Source organism: Ammospiza nelsoni, chromosome 4 (genome assembly GCF_027579445.1).
Source record: "Ammospiza nelsoni isolate bAmmNel1 chromosome 4, bAmmNel1.pri, whole genome shotgun sequence".
Classification (NCBI taxonomy): Eukaryota; Metazoa; Chordata; class Aves; order Passeriformes; family Passerellidae; genus Ammospiza; species Ammospiza nelsoni.
The window spans coordinates 52,011,768-52,035,082 of NC_080636.1; the positions used below are offsets into that span (position 1 = coordinate 52,011,768).

The 23,315-nt window shown below is 42.8% G+C and overlaps 1 protein-coding gene across 4 annotated transcripts; it reads right to left on the reverse strand.

Moving 5' to 3' along the window:
* Window positions 1-260: 260 nt before the first annotated feature.
* Window positions 261-22,446, reverse strand: KLHL8 (kelch like family member 8). Of its 4 annotated transcripts, none has more exons than XM_059470809.1 (11): window positions 22,389-22,446; window positions 20,697-20,791; window positions 13,757-14,066; window positions 10,283-10,831; window positions 7,937-8,123; window positions 7,104-7,247; window positions 5,852-5,963; window positions 4,053-4,221; window positions 3,398-3,557; window positions 2,219-2,420; window positions 261-1,815 (listed from the first exon to the last, which is right to left on the reverse strand). In XM_059470809.1, exons 3-11 carry the CDS (start codon window positions 13,955-13,957, stop codon window positions 1,692-1,694), a joined length of 1,848 nt encoding a protein of 615 aa, XP_059326792.1. In that variant the 5' UTR covers window positions 13,958-14,066; window positions 20,697-20,791; window positions 22,389-22,446; the 3' UTR covers window positions 261-1,691. The 4 variants fall into 4 exon arrangements, with proteins under 4 accessions (XP_059326792.1, XP_059326794.1, XP_059326791.1 ...); XM_059470811.1 differs by lacking the exon at window positions 22,389-22,446 and adding an exon at window positions 21,493-21,661 and having other exon boundaries at window positions 13,757-13,988; XM_059470808.1 differs by lacking the exon at window positions 22,389-22,446 and adding an exon at window positions 21,493-21,661.
* Between the last annotated feature and the right edge of the window lie 869 nt (window positions 22,447-23,315).

The window sequence follows — 23,315 nt, forward strand, 5'->3', positions numbered from 1 at the left end:
ACGTTAGCCAGGACATCCATTTGGTCCCAGAGAGGGAACTTTTATTCCTCCTTTTCACACATCAGAGTCAGGTGAAGAGCCACAAGGAGAACCACATCCTTGTGAGGAGGGCAGCAGCGTGGTGCAGCCCATGGCGGTAGTGCAGGATTCTCTCTGCTCAAAGAAGCTTCCTGTAGAGAAATGCTCACTGCAGAAACCAAAGAATACTCAATGCTGTTTCTCAGCACCAGCATGCTACAGACATACAACAAATGAGGTGCTTTGAAGTAAAAATGTTTTATTGCAATATTTCATTATTTACAGTACCATTCCCTTTGGGTGCAAAAAGTACACCAAAGTGCAAAGCTATTTTGGGCAGGAAAGCCAAATGATGGTAACTTAGCAGAAAAACACAACTGTGCCTCCTCACTCTGGCTGTCCTGCTTCCTCCAGGTCCTGAATACAGAGAAGTTTACTGCTCTTCCTGGGCATTTGGAACAACCTGGCAATTGTGAAACTTTGGTCACAAAGGATTGTCAGTTGTTGGTCTGTTCAAGGTGATGCAGGAACAGGAATCTGCAGTCTTTCCTGCAGGACTTCACTTGGGATTCAGGGTTTGTAATGGTGTAACAAGACATCTTTGTATGCAGGGCCGTTATGCTGCTATCTCAATTTTTGATGGAAGTACTGGTTTATTCCCAATTATCTTTCTTGCTGACTCTCTTTGATTCATTTAAGGTTTTGAGGTTATTTATCTGCTCCCTTAAAAGAGCAAGTAACTAAAAAAAAAATGTTACCAGAGTTGCTACTGGATACTGAAATCAGTCGAGTCTTCCAGTGTTGCACTTAAAAAGTTTTACAGAATACCCACAAATTTTATTATGCATTTCCATTTTCCATAAAAATGGTGATTCAAAACACCACTGAAGCCTACATTTTTACACACTATCCTCTCAAAATAGGACAAATTATACTGGTTACTTCAGGACCCCCCACCAGAAACTCTCCTTTGGAAAGGGGGTAGTAAGTACCAATTTTATGGAAGACTAGAGAATGGCAGTATTCCAGTGGCTAAACTCAGGTCAAGAATCTTTCCAGCTTTCTAATAAGTTTATTATTTGAGAAAGTACTTTGAAAGACAGTTTTCAGACAGAATCCCTGTAATTTTCACTGGTGCCAGCATTCCCTTTGGAGATAAGCAGTGAACTTCTCTGCCTCAATTATCTCAGGGTACATCAGAGGTGTCATTACCTCTAAAACTAGAGACACCTTCTGTTACAAAGCTCTTGTACAACGGGGAAACATTTAAGACTTCATTCCAGAAAATAAGTTAAATGAAATGTCCTCCAGAGAACATGTAGCAGTAGCTGCTGCTGCTCTCCTTACCACATGCCTGATTTACAGCTCAATATTGAGTCCTTGCAACAGCTGCCTCAAATGATTTTGAAATTGTAGCTTCTCAGAAATGGGATGATTGCAGTTCTTCCAGGTTTCTTCTTGTGGGTCACACTTTTATTCCATGTTTGCACAGGCTTTTCTGTATCACTATTGATGGAAAGCCACCAAAAGCTTTACAGTTGCAGAAAATACCATTTTCACAAAGAAAATGTACTGGATTTATTCCTCAACCTACCATACAAAACACAGTGTTTAGAAGCTCTGTGGTGCCTCCCTTGCAGCATTCCTTTGGAATTTGGAGGAGATGGCAGAGCTCACATGCAATCCACAACGTTGCTGGATCCCTGGCCCACGTCCCGGATCTGGCTGCTGAGACAGGAGCACACGGCCACGCCTGCCCCTGCCCTGCAGTGCGACACCGAGCCCACGAGCTCCCACCTGCAGGGGAAAAAGAAAAGTAAGTTCCTGCCCTTTATGAGCAACCTGAAAGTATTTTCTGTGCCTGAAATTCTATTACACTGCCCAGCTCTTCGCTCTGCACAAAAATGCACCCCATTTAGTGCAAAATGAGACTGAAACAAGTACAAGAATATAGATTGTTAATGAATGAAAGGGCGACAACAAGGATTAGAGAGGAGCAGAGGAGGAGGAGGTGCTTAAATATTTACAAGACTGCCCATGTGATATAAGCAGCAGTCCTGCATTGATATCCATGGATATGACTCAGTTATTACCAGGAAACAACAGCAAGGCTCCTCCAGCACACTGCTTCTATACTGCTATGTTTTCATACAGGCAGATTTCCTTGTCTTATTAGGACAAACAAAACATTTGAAATTACCTGTTCACTATGGGATCAAATGCTTCCACTGTATTCAGGTACACGTTGCCATTATGACCTCCAACTGCAAAAATTTTTCCCATCAGTGTTGCTATGCCAACACCACCCCTTGGAGTTGTGAGCTCTGCCACGTATTCCCATTTGTTACAGCGAGGGTCAAACCGCTCCACCGAGCTCAGGGGCGAGTTGTCATCAAACCCACCTGCAAACAACCACCACAGGTCAGCTTCTGGCACTGCTGTGCAGGGAATATCCAAAACTGGCATTATCAGGTCATTCTCAGCATTTGGGGGCCCTGTCCAGCACTCTCCTTACCAGAACTTTACAAGCTCCTACAAATTAATCTAACAGCTCACGCTCTTCTCACTGCTCAAGCATCAGCTGAGCAATAACTTTCTTCTACTCAAGTAGCAAGGATTCTAATTTTATTATTTTTCCCTCTGAATTCATCATATTTATAATAAAACAGCTTCCCAACTGGAAGTGAAAGAAACCTAACACCAGTAAAAGGATGGTCTCAAACTTATTTTACTTTATGCAAAACACACTCTAGCAGTTCTCAAATTACAGCATTGGCAAATATTTGAGTAGGAGAAAAAATTTCATATAAGACTAAGTGATGCATTCCTCTTGCTGGGGAAACTGTCAAGAGAAGCATTTTGTTCAAATTCTATTTAAACACTTACAATAATACACAAGTCAGAGTTTTTTAAACTATCACTGTGGCACACCTGCTTGGCATCTTCCTCTCTCAGGAAACCAGGTAAATACAAGCCAGCACACAAGACAAGAAGCTGTGGAGTAAGTGCAAAAAAAGCTACTGCTGTCTACACTCAGATCACAACTGGAGTTATGTTTGAAAGCACATGAACTCAAGAATCATTTCCTAAAAGAAAACTCAAGAATAGTGAGTCTTGAGAGGATTTTCTAATAAAGATCTACTGTCCTGAACAGATCAGGCCTCCTGAAATGTGGGTTAGGAGCTGCTTTTCATTTCCTTGCTAATGTACCTTCGTTTAAGCATGACCTGGTTGTGCTTGCATTCTTCTCCTGCCCAAGAACACCAAGTACAGGTCAGCTCTATCTGTTCCCAGTTCCTCTAGCAACAACAGCCTCTTGCAAAGCCAAGCACTTGGCAGCAGCAGCAGCAGCACTACAAAATGCCACATCCCTACTCACCCACAACATACAAGCAGCCATGGAGCTCACTGACACCGTTCCCAGCCCTTCGCTGACCCATCTCTTTTACTTCCATCCACTTATCCAAGTGGGGATCATATTTCTCCACACTGGAAAGAGATGCTACACCATCATTGCCACCCACGGCGTAAACATGGTTCTGGAAAACAGTTGTACAAAGATTATTTGTGATGTAGTTGCCTTTACTCAGCTTTTCATAAGCAGTGTTAAAAATATATGAAAATGTGGTATATTCATTTCATTTAAGAATTCCAACAACAGGTTTAATTATATAACATAAATTCTATCTCTTCCAATGAAAGAAGTGCAACAGTTTTGTAGTGTTGCAGCTATTTTTCAGAGCATGGGGGGGATTAAAGTAGAGCATGCATTTGGTACCTTTAAACATAATGACCGTGACAATCCTGTCAGCTGAGTGAGATAGGAAGCACTATCCATATCATTAGAAAAGTACTCCTCCCAGTACCTCAAAAACTGCTGAAACAGTTCAATTTGCTGTAAGTATTATCTCAAGTATCCTCACTTTTTGCACAGGATTTTGATGACTAGAAGTGCTCACACCCACCAGCTGCATTTAGTTTCAGACCTTGTGCTCTGCCTGGTGATGCAGCTTTGAGAAGCAGCAGTGACTCACCACCAGCGCCACGGAGCCGACGCCCCCGCGGGGAGTGTTCATGGAGGCCACGGTGCTCCAGCGGTCCGAGTCGATGTCGTAGCGCTCCACGTCGCCGAAGCACGTGTTGTCATCCAGGCCCCCAATGGCATAAATGGGGCCGCCCAGGGACGCCAGGGCGATGCCTCTCCTAGGAAAGCACAGCAGCAACGCCTCAGTGCAAGGCCTCAGCCAGAGGGAGCCACACAGCCACTGCTATGGTGCATGAACGGCACCTGCTTCAAACCAGGGGGAAAAGAGCAATGGAAATTTTAAAAGTGACATTTATAGAAAATCATGTTGCTGGCCCTGCACACAGGTGTCCTTTTCACTGAATGTCAACTCTAAGGCCAAATCCTCTGCTCACATATTTGGATACATGGCAATGTCTTAGACATGATTTCTCTATTTTATTAAATCTGAAGATGAACCAAAACCTTCTGGGTTAAACTTTGTTGCTATTGCTGGCTGCTACCATTTGAGAATGATTGGGGGTGATACTAATACACATTAAAAGGTAAACCTGTGCTGGATATTAAATAGCTGAACTCTAGCAAGATTTAATTCTGGTTTCTTCCATTCTGGTGGTTTTTAATTGAGTGCTAAGATGGTTGTCAGATTTGTTTCTAACAATTAGACTACAATCAGTATTATAAAACTGAAAGTAGGTCTAGAATAAAAGCATTAAGTTTCTGCTTCAACCACCAAGTGAGGTGAACTACCATGTTACTGACAACACTGTTGTCTCATTAAAGAGGGAAGGTTCAGAGATACTGAGGCAGGAGCAAGGAAGGCACAATCCTTCTACAGAACAAACACTGTGGCAATATCCTGGCCTTACCTTTTGCCTCAGCAGGTAACACAGACACCACTTGACACCGCTTCATGGTGGCATTTTTCTCTACTAAGTATTCCAAGCCTTCCATGAATGGGAGGAGTGGAGCTGGGAGGTAGCCAAGGCACAGCAGCCCTTTCATTTACCTGGGTACTCAATAATAAATGTCACAGAAATCTAGGGCTGATTGTTGCTGAGATTATGCCCTGGGGTGGAGACAGGATGGAAGAAGTAGAGCAAGCCACTTCTAGGAGTCTGGGCCTTCTACTTTAACTAGGTCACAGCTACAAATAGCTTTCAGACTTAAGCCATACTTATTATTTCACTCCTACTTGCACGTGATGCTTTGAAAAACAAAAAACAACACAATAGAATGCAGAATTAGGGACACTGATTTCAATAACCGCAGAAAAAAAAATACAGATCTGTGAGTCCAGTAACTCCTTATAAGAAACTTAAATGTCAAGACAAAAAACAGTCCTCAAAGTCTGACTTTCAGATTGCACGTTTCTGGCCTTTTGTGTGAAAAACATAGGCAGCTTTTTTTCCTGCTGTAGTATTTAACTTTTTTCATTTTCACTGTGCAGTATTTCACTTCTTATGTTATGCTGGCAGTTATCTCACTCATTTCTAAAAAGAGCAAAAACTGCACAGAACCAGTTCATCAGTTCCAAGTTGTTTACTGGGCACAGCAGAAAGGCCCTGGACACCAGAATGTAAGCACAGCTGGAGCAGAAGATGTCCCTGGTCCAGAAGCCAGCTCCTCCAAAAAAAGAACAGAAGGGTGATACATTCATAGCATAAAGCTCCAAAATAGGGGAAAGAAATTCCTAGAAATGGAACAGTTTGGAAACACCAAAAAAAAGCAGGACAGACAGGATGTTTTTCAGCATCAGCAAGAAATGGTACACCACAGACTAGGACTTGGAGTGTGGGACACATGTACCTCTTTGTGTTCATTGATGCCTTCATCATCCACTTGTTTGTGAGAGGATCAAATACTTCCATGCTTCCTAAGTGTTCATTTCCATCATGTCCACCTACTGCGTAGACTTTACCTGAACACACAGACATCTTTTAAAACAGACATTGCTTGGCAACATCTCAGTTTCATTTATATAATATCCCTGCCTATGTGGAGACCAAGAGGTCAAATAAAGGTTCAAGTTTTAAAATGTTTTCAGTATCAGAGTTTTATATGCTATATTTATAACCAGGAATCTATTCCAATGAGAACTTTTATACAAAGCTTGAGATGATGTAAACAAAAAACCTTCCCATAATTTAAGTACTGCAGGTCGAATCAGTTTGGACACATGTACCAGTCTCTCCAGATTTCATATGAAGAAAAATTATCTCTGTTCTGCTGCAGCAACAGAGGGGTTGCTAAGTACAAGAGAAAGCTGCATTATTGGTGCTAAGCTGCTCTGGACTGCACAGATCTGTTTTCAGAAGATGGAGACCCAAAAATGAAGCTAGGTCTGTTCTTGGAAGACCTAGCTTACCTGGTCTTAGTAACCTTCCAGGATGGATTTAAGTAGGAAGGGAGCTAGTATGAGTACTAGCAAATTCTGGGCGACTGCTGTGTAAGGCAATTCCTTTATAAATGGATTTTAAAAATCACCTATTTAAGGCCAGAAGCTATATACAGCTCAGTTGGGCTGGGAGGAACCTTTAAAGGTCACCTAGTCCAGCCCCTCTGCAAGGAACAGGGACATTTTCATTTTCAGATTGCTTATAGCACTATCCAGTCTGACCCTGAGCACTTCCAGAGATGGGACATTCACCACCTCTCTGGGCAACCTGTTCCAGGTTTTCACCAACCTCACTGTAAAAAACTTCTGCTTGATATCTAGTTCAAATCTACGCTCTCTTAGTTTAAAACCATTACCTCTTGTCCTATTACAAGAAACCCCACTAAAAAGACTGTAAAGTACAGAAAGGCCACAATAAGGTCTCTTCCCAAGTCTGAACAGCCCTACTCTGTCAGTTCCCAGTAATGTTTTTTCCATAAGCACAGTCTCAGATTGGCTCTGGACCAAACATTCTTTCAAAGGGGGAGTAGCTTTACTAAACTGAAGACTATCCAACAATTAAACAATTAGTCTGCTTCTTGTACAGCTAGTAAAAAGCACCAACTCTGCAAAAGGAGCAAACAAGTCCCTTTTGCCTGGGGTTGCTTGAATAGGGTTACTGACCTCCCACAGAGATCACACCCACATGCCTCCTCCGGCTGTTCATTTCAGGGCCGAAGAACCAGCTGTTCTTACTGATGGAGTAACACTCAATGCTGCGGAAGGGGTCACCTGATCCACCTCTGCCTCCGACACAGAACAGCACACCTGGAGAACACAAAACAGGCTTACAGAGAACTAGCAGGAGGATGGGCAAAAACAATTGTACAGCAGAGCAAACTGAAATTATGTAGTTTGGGGGAAGCTGTATTTCACTTCAAGGAGCACAGTCATTGCCCTTCATAACTGGGTACTGGATTTTGGCCTTTGCTTGACATACTGCTATGGCAATTAGCTATCTATGCTCTTGTAAAAACAATGCCTATTTTAAATATGCTTTTTGTGGTTTGGCTTAAGGAGGTAAATTGTTTATTAAATATAATGATATAGAAATTATGATCTGCAGTCAATATTCATCACTCACTTTTGGTGTTGGTTAGCCAAAGAAGTTAGCTCAACCTTCAACACCAAAAGATTACTGTCCACTGTTTTCAGTACAGCTTTGAACAGATTGCCTGGTCATAACATACATATAACATACATAACAGCTCTAGCTTTAACAAAGATAGAGCTAATCCAGATAAAGAAAGAAAATGACTGCTAAAGTTCTGCTAGGAAAATGCAGCACATTACCGAAATACCAAAGAGGTACATAATGGCTTTGCCAATTTTGCATTAAGTCATTAACAACCCTCGATATCAAGCTAAACCTGCTTTGATATCAAGACACCTGCACAGATGTGCTGCTTTTTCTCCACACCACTCCCTACTGGGTAACCAGACACACATTTAATTACCAGCAGTCTGCTTCCTTGGTGTTGTGCGAATGGAGTACTCAAAGTCAGGCACTGCCCTGCTGCTCAGGTGAAGATGGTAGTTCCTTGCTTCATCCAGCAAATCCCTACATTTTAGATTCTGCTTGACAATCTCTTCCTTTGCCACAACACCCATAAGGAAAGAAATGGGCAAGAGAGGCAGCCGTACCTGACATAAAAATGAACACAGTTGGAGAAAATGGCTGAGCTGCTGTCACCATGCAGTGCTGCACATGCAGCAGCCGGCAACTCCGGAGTGAGCCGGTCGGCAGCCCCACACTTCTCAATAAGGACAGCAGCTCTCAGAGTTGCTCCACACAACAGTGATATGAACAGTTCTTTCTAGTGATAATATTTGCTACAACCATTAGCATTTCAGCCACACTGGAGAAGTGTCCCTTGGCCCAGCTGTGCTGAGGAAAGAGACGAGCTGCTGCCCATGGTGCACCTGCACCCGCCCAGTGTGATGCAGGCAGCACCTGCAGCTTTACCCGGGCTCTGTCAGATTAGTCTGCTGTTGGGTATGAATCTTCAGCTCACTGCCATGCCAGTATAAGAGGGCTTGTTCATTGGAAAATGGCTCATTTTCTTTGGGTGGCAAGTCAAAAAGGAAACAGTCACCATGAACTAAGTGTCTATAAAGGAGGTATTGCTAGTCCAGTAACACCTTTCTTTAAAGCAGACTTGGCAGACTTCACGCTTAAAAAAAAGCAGTAAATATTGAGAGAGTAATAATTGAGAGTAATAAATATTACTTTAAAAAAGTAATAATTGTTTCCTTCTCTAAATCCTTCCTGCCATTTATTTTAGCAAACCTTTCATCCTTCTTTTTAAGACAAACAGTGCAGAATACAAAGTACAATCAGAGGCAAAGGTGGGACAGATGTTAGTGGGGGGAACGGAAGCAAATCTCCACCTGACCTCCTAAGGTTTGGAGTCAACACTGTCAAGCAGCTCTCAGTTGGCTCAACAGCAATGGTGCAGATGTCCAGTACCTCCAGTGCTTCTCAGAGCAGCAGGATGGGGCTGTTATAGCACTGACAAGAATCTTTGTCTTGAAGCAAGCATGTGTCTCTACCCGTTCTTCCTCACCTCCTTGCTTTCAGTCCCACTTTTTCCTTTATTTTGGCCCAGCTTATTTGAGGCTACTTTAAAGCACCACTGTAGCCCTGCTGACAGGCTCCTGAGGTTAGTGACATGGTAAGAACTCCAGGCTGTTAAATTCAGAACCTCATTATAACACTGAAACCCATAAGGCTGAATATGACATAGATAATCACTGTCTAGAAGCCCAGGCATGTCTTCTGCTGGCAGTAATGTCCAAGTTAACCAATGTCTCCATATGCTCTGGAAACAGCCCATATTTACAAGAAGGGTTTTACTTTTTCTTTGCTTGAATCTAGTCTCTGCTTTCCATCAACAGAATACAACTGTTAATCTCATCTGCTAGCATAAGTGGGCAATAAATATAAATTTCTGTTAAAAAATCTTTAATTATATTGCCTGTAAGTTTAAGTATAGCATAATAAAGAAGGGGGTTTTGTACCAAAAACCTCATGCTAGTCTAGATGAAACTGAAGGTTTTTGGAAGACAGCTAATAGACCATTGTGATCTTTTCCTAGGAAATGTGAAAAATGATTCATGAAGACAATGACAGCAGCATCTCAGGGGACCTCTCCTTACTCACATAATGCCAATATTATCAATTCAGCCAAATGCAAAATAATCAAGTTAGAGTTCAGTGACAACTAAAACTGCCCAGCCAATCCTACCTGTTGAGACACATGGAATGTTTTGCAGCACATGGTATGCAAATTCTTCCCAGTGCAGGCTCTCCACATCTGTCTCAAATACTGTGACACAACTTGATGTGACACATCTCTCTTAGTTTCCTTTCCCAGCCATGTAAGAAAGCGCAACAGCTTTGCCTCCTTTCTTAAGTACAAATACATAACAGCAAGGACAGCGAGCATATCAGGCTGTAGGAGTGGCAAGCCAAGTGAAGTGATGGATTTATATTCTCTCTGTTTTGTGTCAGTATAAAACATTTCTGCTCAACCACAGATGTAGCTTTTTGTTGGTTCCCCACCTCCCAGCCATGAGCATAAACTGAGTACTCTTCTCCCTACAGAAACAGGAGAATATCACTTCCCTCCTGTATTCAAGAACTCTAACTTGCTTCCACTGTCAATTCCCAACTCTGAATACCGGACAAGGCACCAAAACCTAAGAGCATTTTTCACCTTGAGATCTACCCAATTACAAAAAGGTGATTACACAACTAAACCAGTGATGAGACAGGGACTTGGTACCTCGGTCTGCCCTACCTGTGCAAGGATCTCATCCAGCCACGTAGCATGATGCTGTGGATTGGCCAGCAGCCACTTGATAGCAGCACTGTAAACTTGCTTTTCATTTTCAATATTCAGGTCACTGGAGGACAGGAGTTTATGGAGGTGCTGTGGTGACACACTCACAAAGTCCTCGCACTCCATCACTTCTGTGAAATGTTCACAAGCAAACTGATCGGCCATGTTCATCAGGTCGACACGGTTGTGGCTCTCGGCAAACGCCCTGACTGCCAGGCAGTTGGAGGGGTGGAAGTGCAGCTTCATGTACTCACAGCAGGCCTTGGCCACCAGCTCTACCTGCAGGATGCAGGCGGCATACAGCAGGGGCTGCACGTTTTCCACCGTCAGCGTGAGCCGCGAGGAGTACGCGAACTTCACCAGGTCCTCGATGGCATCGCCGTCAAAGTCCCTGATCTCAATCAGCTTCTGCTTGGCTTCAGCCATTTCCGAAAGAAACATGGCTCGGAAGTACGGGATAACGCAAGCCAGCACCAGTTTGTGGCAGGAGATTAGCTTTGAACCAACCTGAAAGAGAAAAGAACAAAAAACCCTCAATACTTTACTGGAACATCAGTTTTGGCTGTGAAAGCAGGAACAGTGAAACTGAAATAAGAATTCTGGACTCTATGTATTTTGTCCACTCAAATTAACCCAATTTGTGCTGTATTTCTGACATTACATCCAAGTATCCCAAGAAATTCTAAGCTGTAGCTTGGCCATGACAGCAGAGCAAAGCAGTAACACAGGTAAGCAATAGCAGTGATGCACTGAACTTGCCTTCCTTTAAAAGCCTCATGAAATATCCTTAGAAATATTCTAGATGCATCTTGGGGACAGGAGGAGACTGCTAGACACTTATTTTATATGTACTTAGAGACTTTAAGGGGGTCAAATTAGAAAGGGACATTTTTAGACTACTAAATTTAGATTTCTGGACTTCTGGACTTCAACTACTGTTGAAGAACTGATGTTTATAGAAGCAAATTCATGTAAAAACACAGGAATAGCATGGAATAACAGCCATTTCAGGGGTGACTACAAGTTACCAATCACTTCAATATTTTTAGAATGTTTACCCACAAAAGACAGTGTACTCCCCATAAAGAAAAGGTATTTCTCAAAATTCTGATCAGAAAAAGTAAAATAAGCTGTTTGTGTACAAAATTCTATAATTCCACTACATTAAAAAAGAATCTAAGTATTGAAAAGAAATGAACAATCTACTTCTTATATGTGTTCCAGGAGTGCTTTCTTTGTCACTCTGCACTAACATAAAGGGATACCTGGCTGACATAAGCAACCAGTTTCCCTGACAGACTCAAATTTCATGTTCACTTTCAGATGAAGGCATTACAGACAGCTGTTGTGCATTTGAGAAAAGATACTAAATTATAAAGGATATTTTTGTTTTTTTCTAGCTGTGATTCAATGCTCACTTGCTCTTAGCTTTTTAAAGAGTATGATCAACACAAGTGTAACCTATCTGGTGAGCAGTGAGCTGACTACAGAAAGCAAACACACAAGAAAGAGTACGCAGATTAAAAAAGAGGAAAAGATGGATTCTTCAGTGTGAGATCATCCCAGAAAGAACAATTCAGACCGACAAAATGAACAAAAAGCAAACCACCAGGAGAAAAGCAGATGGTATTCATCTGCCACTCTTCACCTTCTAACAGCCTTCTAAGACTGTTCATATGACAGCAGCAGGAGAGTAGGTGAAATTCCAGAATTTAACTTTTGGAGCAGAGGGAGTCTTCCTGAGTGCTCTCACAGCTTATCACTGTTACACCATCAGCACTCCAACTAACTACCACATTGATACGGAAAGATGCTACTAGTGGTCTGCTGTACCAGGGAAAGGTCTGAGGCCATTCTTACCTTCAGACACTTTAATTCTGCCCATCATCCCACACTCTAAACCTTGCTTTTGAATTCAGTGGCTTTACTATGTTACCCAAATCTGCTTAATTTTAAATTACAGAATGGTTTGGGTTGGAAGAGACCTTAAAGGTTATCTCATTCTACCCCCTGCCATGGGCAGGGAGACCTTATATAGCATGTTCTTGCTATCTGGAAATCAGAGTTCCCCTCCAGTTACTATCATATTTTAAGAGCAGCAGTTAAAACAATAATTGGTCTGACAAAAGCAACGCTAGAATTGCTCACTAACTCAGGTCACACACAAAAGCAGAAAGTTCAGTAGAGATCTGATGATTCTTACAACATGAGTGAGACCTGAGCACTACAGGAAGAAAAACTGCGCCCCCCTGAAAATTCTAATTCAAGTACATAGGTCACAGTTACTTGGAAATCCCTCATTTGGGAAGCCATACAGTAAGATGTATGTCCACAGGTTGCTCTGGCCTTCACTGGAAGCCAAGTCATGTCATCCAACATTCTTAAGTTACCAAAATAGCTCCACACAGATCATTCAGGTGAACATTAATACAAGCCTACCTTAGGGAAAGTTAAACTGCAGCCCCTGTAAAGTGTTTTTTCCAAGGCAAGTTTCCATAGCAGGAATATACATTGAACTATACTTATAAAATAAGACTTTCTGCCTTTTTTTTCTGCAAGAGTAGGTGGAAAGGAAGGAAGGTAAGAATGAGGTCAACAAGAAAAGGGATGAGGAGGGTTGGTAACACCAGGGACAAGCATCTGTCAAAGATTATCCCTGTTCATATCTAACAGTCTAAGTAGCAGGCTAACAATTTCTCCTAAAGGTATCTGTCATTTGTTCTTGGTTTAGGAACTGTGCTTCATTCCTTAAATAATTATCTTGAACTAGTAAGTTGTTTAGCTAAGCAATACTCAATATTCAAAGGTGCTGGCACCCACTTCTATGTATGCTAAATACAAGTTTATTGTAATCAAGATATAAGTAATATACAGCTGTGTTAACAAATAATGCCTTAAAGCAATGCTATGAAAGAATCATAAAATTTGCTTCATCCCCTCTCTTTCTTTACTCTTTGATCAGCTGCAGAACACAACCATCTGGGGGTTTTTTTCCTTCTTTCTTTGAAGAATGATGGAAGTTAGATTTGTTCCAGAAATCCTGTTTGCTGAGAAGAATCTAGCAAAACAACACAAAATGCAGACATGGAGCTAAAACTGGGGATGAAAGTATATTGAGAAGAAAGAGGCTACAAGTGGCTGGAACTGCACAGTAAATAGCGACCAACTGTGGGAACTTCTGAGAAGGCAAGTTGGATAAACTCAAAGTCATGTACTTCCACTCTCAGATTATCAATATTTTAGGTGTTTTCATTTCAGCTGTAAACTTCCTAAATAAGGAAAAAACCTCTAGAATCTCTAGAAATGTCTCAGATTCAAGAGGTATTCTGTGGTTTCCACACCCTTGCCAATATTCACAGCCAACTCCCAACACACTTATCTGCAGCTGAATCTTCAGACTGATACATGCAAAGGATATGTGGCAAGTATCACCTTCAGTGTAACATCACAGAGCTCTCCAGCTTCAAAGAAGTGAAGAAGAGAGCTGTGAAAATCCTTCCAAGCCTCGTTGGCCTCAAACACGAAGACATCCTCATCACTGATGGAAGGCTGAGTTTGCTGCTGCTGCTGCCGCCTTTTTCCCTTTATCAGCTGTTGTTTTGACTGCTCAGGAACCATGGATTCTGAAGCCATTGGCTGTCACTGCATCAGTCTCCAAAAACTCCTGCCAAGATAAAGTCCAGCTCATCAGGAGTTGGGTCCTAAATTTCAGTTCTGTTCATCTTCCTGTTCAAAAACACACCTAAAAAAAGAAAACGAGACATTAGGTAATGCTAGCACGTAACACTTCAATTACATTATTATACTACCTATGATCTTGGGGAAGGTTAGAGGTGAAGGGACCAAAAAAGAGACCCACAGCTAGGAATCCTATGTAGGCACCTTTAGGAAAAGCCATTATTTATGCACTTGTTGTCCACATTTCTTGATAAAGACATGAAAAAAAAAAGGTAAATACGTACCACAGAATCATACAATTGTTTGGGTTGGAAAGGAACTTAAAAGATTATACAGTTCCAACCTTCCATTAGACCAGGTTGCTCAGAGCCCCATCCACCCTGGCCTTGAACCCTTCAGGGATGGGGTATCTGCAGTGTTTTTGGAAACATTTTCCAGTGTCACCACCCTCACAGCAAAAACTTCTGCCTAACGTCTAATCTAAATCTCTCCTCTTTTCATTGGAACTGCTCCCATTTGTCCTATGACCACCTGCCTGTGTAAAAAGTAACTCTCCCTGTCTTTCATAAGCCACCTTTGGTTTCATGGCTTCCTAGTAATTTATGATGCATTCATTCTTCATTCTATGCTAAGAGCTGACTGCTATAATTCAGGGATTTCTGCTCATGGACTCTGGTGTTGGAGGATGTGGACTGGCCAAAAGAACAAAAAATTCTTCTGCAATAAAAAATTAAGTCACATGTCTGGGAGCAGAACTGATTTTCCTTTGGGAGATTTTGGAAGTGTCCATGTCTCTTACTAAATTTATAGCTCTTCATGCATCAGTACTGGAGAAAAGGCAGGAAGTGACCTGAGGCAACTGCACTTGCTCCTGCTGTAGGTCACAGGGTCGCTGCTAGCAGCATCCTGTGTGGGGACAGAGCTGGTGGCTGCACTGGGCCAGGCAGGTTCAAGTGAGATCAAACATGCAATATTTGCCTGTGGTGCTTTAAGTGAGGTAAGTATTCTTCCTTTAAAAGATATTTAAGAGAAAGACCTTACTTCTTCCAAAACTACAAATTAGCTCAAAGATATTATTGGTCATGGGATCTTTACACATTTCATAGCAACGAATACTTTTTTCTGCTGAAAACTTAGCTTCATTATACCAGATTTGACAAATTACTAAGGCATTTTTCTAGTTCATTGTGATATTTTGGTTCTCAAATTAATTCTCCATGACTGGTACTCATGTTTAAAATGCCCTTCAAAGAGGTCACCACAGCACTGAGATCTGAAGCTGACACAGAGCTTCAGACACAATCTCCTGAGGTTATAAAAATTAACACAAACAAACAAGAGGGAAAAGACTGACGTTGAAATGCTGTACAGAGATGCTGAAAGGCATCATTATTCATTCAACACTATAATGTAGGTAAAATACAGCACCTCTAGCCAACACTTGTAGGGAACTCATTTTGGTCTTTGATGGACGCTTTTGCTTCACCACTCCCTGCTCACTCACATCCAACCATTGCTACAGCGACTGAAGACACTGCTGTCAGACAGAACTGCCAGACTGCTAAATGAGAGTTCACAGCTCTCAAGCCATGAGGTTTTTCCATCTGACATAAATGCTACATTTACCTTCCTGCTTTAACTGCAGCTGCATGCAGACTTTTTTCACCTGTTCTGTGTCTCAAGGTAAAAAAGGCTGATGTGCACATTTCACCTATTCTGGATATGCCACTGTAAACACCAACATAAAACCCATGAGCCTTAAGAAAAAAAACAGTGCTGTTGGGGTGAATTTTTTGTGCTACAAATGAACTAAGCAACAGTACAAAAGCCAGACATAACCGATTTTAAGCAATGCTCTTCATCCATATCTCATACTCATAGCAAAAAAAGGTCTTGGAGATGCTCTGAGCTCTTGCCTGTAAGAAAAGAACTTCAGTGCATACTTGGATTTATATATTTGATACATACTAAGTACCCACTTGATATCATAGGGGAAGAAACTAGAAATTACCCTAGAGGAAACCAATGGCTTTACTCAGGCACACAGCCATAGATAAGAAAATCACATCTATGAGAGAGTGCCCAGTATTATGATATCAAATGTGTGTATGGGAACATGAGAACAAGTCAGTTACTGTTCCTCAGGTAAAAAGAAGTTTCTGCAACATGTTAAAAATTAACAAGTGTAATATAACCTTCAGAAATGTTCAGACAGCAATTGACTGACATACTGCAGCTTTTTTCTGATGAGACTTGGTGGCAGGTAAATTTTTATTCTTCCCCCAAGTCACCAATTCAGCATCTTGTTTCTGTCACACACCTAGGTCATGCAAATCTTTTTAGACATCTGTCCCCAAATCTTCCACTGGTCTTAATTACAGAAGCTCACAATTTGAGTGTTTAAACAAATCTCTGCTATAGAAAGTACCAGCTGTAGCCATACTTCATTTGAAAGAAAATACTGGCTTGGGCTCATCTTTAGCCATAAGCCTTTTCTGTTCTCAGATTTCAAACAAAAAAGAAATTAATTTTAGTAGCGCTTGACTCAAGATACTAAATTCTGAAAATCTGAAAATCGCACCAAAATTATGAAGGTTAGTATATTTCAACTCCACAAACTAAGAGATGAGCTTTTATAGATTTACTCCCCAAACCAACAGTAATTCAACAATAACATCCAACTACTTGAGGTTAGTTTCATCCTGGGTGAATGCCACACATACACACACAGAGTCTTTCCTTTCTAGAACAAAACACTGTCTTGGCCATTCAGAACTTCTAAAACACGTCCCCTTTTTCACCTTGACAATTAAGTCTTCTGTATACATATTTTGATGACATTAAGGGCATAAGTGACCATCACAGCAAGTGACTGACTCCAAGGGAACTAAAGTAAGTGCCTCATTCATAACATCATCTATCAATCCTTGTGAACAGCTACTTGACACTTTCCATGAAGAAGTAGCTGTCTGAATAAAAAAGAAAAACAAACAAAACAAGCAAATCCCACACATCTTTACAGCTCACCATCATTTGCTGAGAGCCAGTCAGCAATTTTCTTGTTCAAGTTAAATATTTAGGAGTACTGATGATGTCTGCTATTCTCAAGCTGTTCCAGACCCCAAAGTCTGAGTGCTGGCCCTCAGGCAAGGGACTGAGGATCTCCTCCTAGCTGTTCCTCAAACTTATAAAAGCAAGAAAGGATGGGAGGTCAGAGCACAAAAAGCTATCTTACAACTGCTCTAATTCAGATAACATCTGAATTCAGTAACATCTGAAAGTGACATGATTTTGATTCAGACATTCTAGCTAAATCTTAAACTGAAGTGTAAAACTTTTCAAGTCACATTGAGTACTTGTGTTCAGTAGAGATAAAATACCTCCATTTTGAAGCAAAAAGAATTTAAAACATTAGGCAGTGATAGGAGAGGAATAACATCACTCTGTTTTCCCCCATTATGAAATTAAATCCCAGGAATCCTGGTGGACGAGCCAATTGTGATAGATGAGTAATGCAATGACTGACTCTCACAATTAATGGGCAAATATCATGTATACAGGTTAAAAGGTTTTATAGATTTATAGCTATATTTTACCCCCTCACGTGGTTATCAAGGGACAGCTGGATTTGGGACATCTGGCAGGGCTGGCTTGTCGCTATGGTGACACCTGACCTCCAATCAGGATTTGAGGAAGAGATCTTCACCACTGGACAGTGAAGAAGGGGTTGATGGACAGAACTTCAAGAGGGGTTAAAGGGTTAAAAAGGGGAAACCTCCCTTGTGAGGGGGCTGAGCACACGGCAGAGAAAATCTTTTGCTCCTGGCGTCGTAACCTTTTTTCTCTATTCAGTCTTTTGTTGTATTTTTGATAAGGTTGATTAAACCTTCCTAAACCAGGAGAAGGGAGTAGCTATTTCTCACACAAGCTAGACAGTGGAGTACATGGCCTCCTTTCCCCTGTGGAGCACCTCCAGAGGCAGTGTCCCAGAAAGAAGGGATCATCCTTATTCTTTGTCTGACACACGGGAGGAAGGTACTTCACTGATATAAAACAAGCAAAACCATGACTGCTGCTGTAACAAAAACTAGGCAGTGTTCAGATAAGAGGTATTATGATTCCTGTAAATCCAACAGTGCTTATGATCAGTGGTACAGAAGCTGGAAAAAAGGTGGCAGAAGTGCAGGAAAAATAAAGATACAGATGAAGTTTCCCCAAATATCCTGTATGTAATTTTGACTACTTACCCCCAAGATGAACTAAAATCACATCACCATCTGTGCAAAGAAGGGTGGTGAGCCTCCCTCAAAAACCAAAAAGGCAGTTTAATTGAAGGAAACAAGAAATTTCCCTTTGTATGTGTGGCTGTGTAAAACTAACTTGTCTAACATAGAGCCTGGTGAGTCTCTGTGGGTAAGGAAATGCTCTCACTGCTGCCCACAAAATCAGAACAGCAGAGGCAGCAACAAGATCTCCTCCAGTTTAATTCAGCTAACAGAGAAATTTGAGTTGTTGTCTTGTGTTGAGCTAAGAAAACTTGAATGTTTGGAGGGAGGACAGCTGGCAGAGCTAAGGAAGACCCTTTAGGGAGGGAGAGAGGTGGGAAGGGCAGGAGGCAGCTGCAGTGCAAACTGCAGACAAGCAGCAGCTTTGGCAGGGACTGTGCCTGCAGCTGTTTCACTGCCCAGGCTGGCCACTGCTGCACCATCGAGAAGGAACACGGAGGGGGAAAAGCTGGTAATGATAAAATAGTGTACAAAATCCTCGGTTCTCTCCCATTCTCCCTTCTCATCTTTAATTCTATTAAAGATTGTGCGGAAACATTATGCAAAACTGTTCAGATGCCCACGCTAATTAGGTCAAATTAGACAAGGCTGGAAAACATGGGAACATTCAAATTACACACTGTATTACAACCCTAAGCCTACTGCACTTTTCAGCAGAAAGTTATTTAAGAAAGAAAAAACAAGTCAGAAACCACCCATCTAACTGGTTTAGCTTCTTTAAAACCACCAGGATTGCTTTTGTAGAAAAAGCAACACATAGAAAAGTTTCTTAGACAACACTAATTTACAGTTTCTAAATCCTTTCAGCATTTCAAAGGTTCTTTGCAGCAAAAAGTGACATTATTGTTTTGTTTTACTTTTGTTTCACACAGACTGGTCAGCAACAGTGAAATGGGTACAGCTAGCACCATCTCTCATAAGTTTGTATAATGAAAATCCCATCAGTGCTGCAGACACACAAGCTGTGAATGAGGACTGCCCTTCCTTGGAAAAATGCAACAAAAAAGGTGTTTTGTATAGCATGAAAAACATAGATAAAATTTATTTTGGAAATAATTCTTCCTGGCAGTCTCTTCATGCTGTTTTGAGACAGCTTCTTCCCAGCTCGCTTTGATTCAGTGCTCAGTAAAGTTCTCCTGAGGTTTAATCCCAGCTTCCATGAAACACCAGAAAGGCCACCTGTCTCTGGGGATTTATAGAATGACAGGTTGACAATTTTGTTCAGTTTTGCATAATAAAAAAACAAACAAAACCCTCATATGCCATGATTTATTTATGCTTCACTTTTACTTGTGAACAACCAGCAAAATCGCTCACAAGTCACAAAACAGCAAAGCAGGACTCTGCTTTGCAGATACAGGGGTAACTAAGGCAAGGATTATTTACACAATGTAAATTTTGGAAGTCCTGAAAAGTAGACCACAAAATAAAAACCACTGAAAACCAGTGCAGTGGGAGCACAGTGAAGTGCTGATGGATAGATACAAAACTTAACTAGCCTACTGCATTCACAAGAACACAACAGTCCCTTACCAAGGGGAGGCACTATGATAGACCATATTAAAATAGTTTAATAGTCTCCACAGCAGCATTTAGTTCAGCCATTCCCAGGAAGTATTAACAGAGAGTAAAATTATTTCTAAGTCATTTGGCAGCTTCCTTTGAATTATGATTTTAAAAATTTAAGATTCTAGCTGAGGGTTAGAACCAATTCATATTGAAGTTAGATACACTAATGATAAGTTAATGATTATTAGATGCTTAAGCTAAAGCTAATTATTAGAGCTTATTTACAGAAGGAAGTGGAGCAGGCGAACCATTATGGAACATACTGAAACCAGTAGAACAATGCCCAGCACCTGGACTCTGTGTTAATCCATCACGAAGCAGGGCCCTTGGATCATGCCAGAGGGCCACAGAGCCCTGATGAAGACCTTCTGGACTTCATCCTTGGGACCACTGACCCAATTCAAGAGAAGAAATGCACACACATGAAGCACTAATAACCTCATTTTAATACAAAGTGGGGATGGGAGGTGCTGGGGTTATGCTTATGTATTATTCTGGGAAATAAACAGAAGGCAAAATTCGTTGTGTGATGCGGTCACACATTTCAGGGATGATCCCATCCATGTCACCTGCCCAGCATAATAAACTTTCTAACTTTAACTAGCCAGAGTTTTTGTCTGTGATTTTTGATTTTAATGATTCAACTTTATCCTCAACATGTAAATCAAGGCATGGTATCCACTAGAGCATTCCAGAAATGTAGCCAAACAATACTTCCCATGCACACACCAGTCCCTTCCTCCCAGGACTCTCTGCCTCAGCTGCCAACCACCATCACATGCTCTCATTTAGAGCTGAGATTAACAAGAAAAACAGCTCAAACCATAAAGCAGTATTACCTTCCTTTTGTCCCAGAGCTGCAAGGCTCCTTCCAAATCTGAAATCCAGAGGTGGCAGAGGTAATACAAGACAAACAGCTTCAGAACCCAAGATGCTGCAACCAATGCAGGAAATTATTATTACAAAAATCTGTTTGGTGAAACATGCTGGGGAAGAACTAAAGCACTGGCTAAGGTGGTGCTGCGCTGCCTTGCATCAAATTACTGGCAGCCATTACACAAGGATCCTGTCTTTGTGTGACCACACTGATTACATTTGCCTTTACAAATAAACAGCCAACTAGAAAACTGGATGCCAGGCTACTGGCATTCCACTAACAATTAAAAAAATAAATGAGGTTATGAGCACACTGCACAGAAACCCCATGCACAACCTTGCCAGGTACAATGCAGTCACACTTCTTTCACAGCACAAGAGTTTGCAGAGATTACAGAGGACTCAGCCCAAACTAACTCAAAAACCTCAAACTACATTGCTTGAAGGTGGCTGAACCTTTTGCAACTTAACCTCCACCTCCAGCAAAGACATATGAGACACGTCTGTTGTGGTTTTAATCTGACAACACTTGATGAGCTATTTTACTTGTTGTGGTACTTCTCCAGAGTGTGATTTGTTTCTAGATTATCCTTGCAGAAGCCTTTGCAAACATTGCAGAAAGCCGGGTTTCTCTGAGTTTTGTAACTCTGACAAGTGTAGGTCACACAGGAATGACTAAGGCACAGGAGGAAACACAAATACACTTCCCAGTGGCCAGTAAGCAATTGTCTTGAGTGCAAATGGAAAAGGGGAACCTACCAAAGGAGGAAGTCAAGCAGCAGACAGTTCCAAGGGCCGGGGGAGCTGTGACATCTTAAATTCTTATTTATTTGAGAAAGAAGGAGAAGCTAGGAACTCCTGAGGCCCTCCCCAGTAACAATCGGCAATTTCTTGCTGGTTTGTTTTTTTGGTTTTTTTTAAACAAAAATATTTGTTGAGCGTTAAGCTAAGTGACTACTCTTTATCCTTTACAAAATGCCAATAGTGGGCTGTCTAAGGCACTACCTTTGGCTGCGGTCTCCACATGGAGCAGCCTGAAACGCGGGGAATCCCGGCTCAGTTAATTTTTAATTAACTCCTTTAATTTATCTCCTTCTCGGATGGTACGGCTGCCGGGGCTCTCTCTGTGAATGCCCCCGCAGCCCAAGTCCCCTGATGCCGAGCCCGGCCACGGCGCTGCCTCTGGACTCTCCAAGCACAGTCCCGCCCTCGCAACCATTTGCACCGATTCCACCTTAATTCCCCGCACACCGGCGCTCGCTCCAGCTCCCTGGCCCCGATCGCGGCGATGCCCGTGGGCGAGGACGAAGCCGGGCCGGTCCCGCGGCCCTCCCGGAACGGCTCCGGGCCGTCCCGCCCTAGCGGGAGTGCCCCGGGGGCCGGAGCCCTCGGCGCTGCTGCGAGGAGGGGGAGACCGCGACACCGCCCGCCACGCCGAGCCCGCTCCCGGGACACTGAGAGGAACCTGAGGGCAGGGCGCGCGTTACATAAGGGCGGGGGAGCCGCCATGGCGGTACGAGCGCGGTACGACGGCGTGGGACGGCGGGGAAAGGGTGCGGGGTGGGATGGAGCCCTCCGGGTGCGGAGGAAGGGGAGGCGTGCGGTGAGAGCCGGGGTGAGCCCCGCGGTACCCGCCCGGTGCCCGCCCCGCTCACCTGCGCTGCCCGTGCCGCCGCGGCGGGTCCGGCGGAGCGCCCGCGGCCCGCCAGGGGGCGCCCCGTGCGCATGCGTCGAGGGGCGGGGGCAAGGCCGGAGCCTGGCGGCGCTTCCCGCGCTCCCGCCCCCTCAGATTCGCGGGGGAAGGCTGTTCTGTCTTTTCGCTCGGTGGGGTGTGTGGCGAATAGACTTTCCCGGCTCTTGGCGCAAAAAAGGGTTGCCCTTCAGCGGGAAACAGAAACAGGCAGAGCAGCTCCTGAGAAATACCATGTCCCTGTCCCTCCAGTTAGTGCAATCTCCACCGGAATAATCTACCCCCTTCTTGAGGGGAAGCCGTGAGGAGTGGCTGAGGTCACTTGATGTGTTCAGCCTGGAAAAGAGGAAACTGAGGAGAGACCCCATTGCAGTTACAGCTTCCTCGGTCAGAGAAGCGAGGGGGCATACACTGAGCTCTTCACTCTCCTGACCAGTGACAGGACCCGAGGAAACAGCCTGAAGCTGTGTCAGGGGAGGTTTAGGTTGTATATCAGGAAAAGGGGTGGTTGGTCAACCCACCCACAGGGTGTTTGGGCACTGGAACAGGCTCCCCAGAAAACTGGTCACAGCACCAAGCCCGACAGAGTTCCGAGAAGCATTTGGACAATGCTGTAAGGCGCAGGGTGTGACTCTTGGTGATGTCCTGTGCAGGGCCAAGATTTGGACTCAATGATCCTTGTGGGTCCCTTCCACATCAGCATGTTCTGTGATTCTTTGATTCTTTAATAAAAAGATCAGAGTGATCCTGCTTCAGATTTTGAAGGAACTGCTCTCCATGAGTCCAGTGAGAGAAGGATGTTATACAGAGAAGGAAAGGCTGTAGTAGCTCCTTCCTCTTCACCTGTCCACCAGCTCTGGTCTCTACAAGTGTATATTATATCTATATCTAT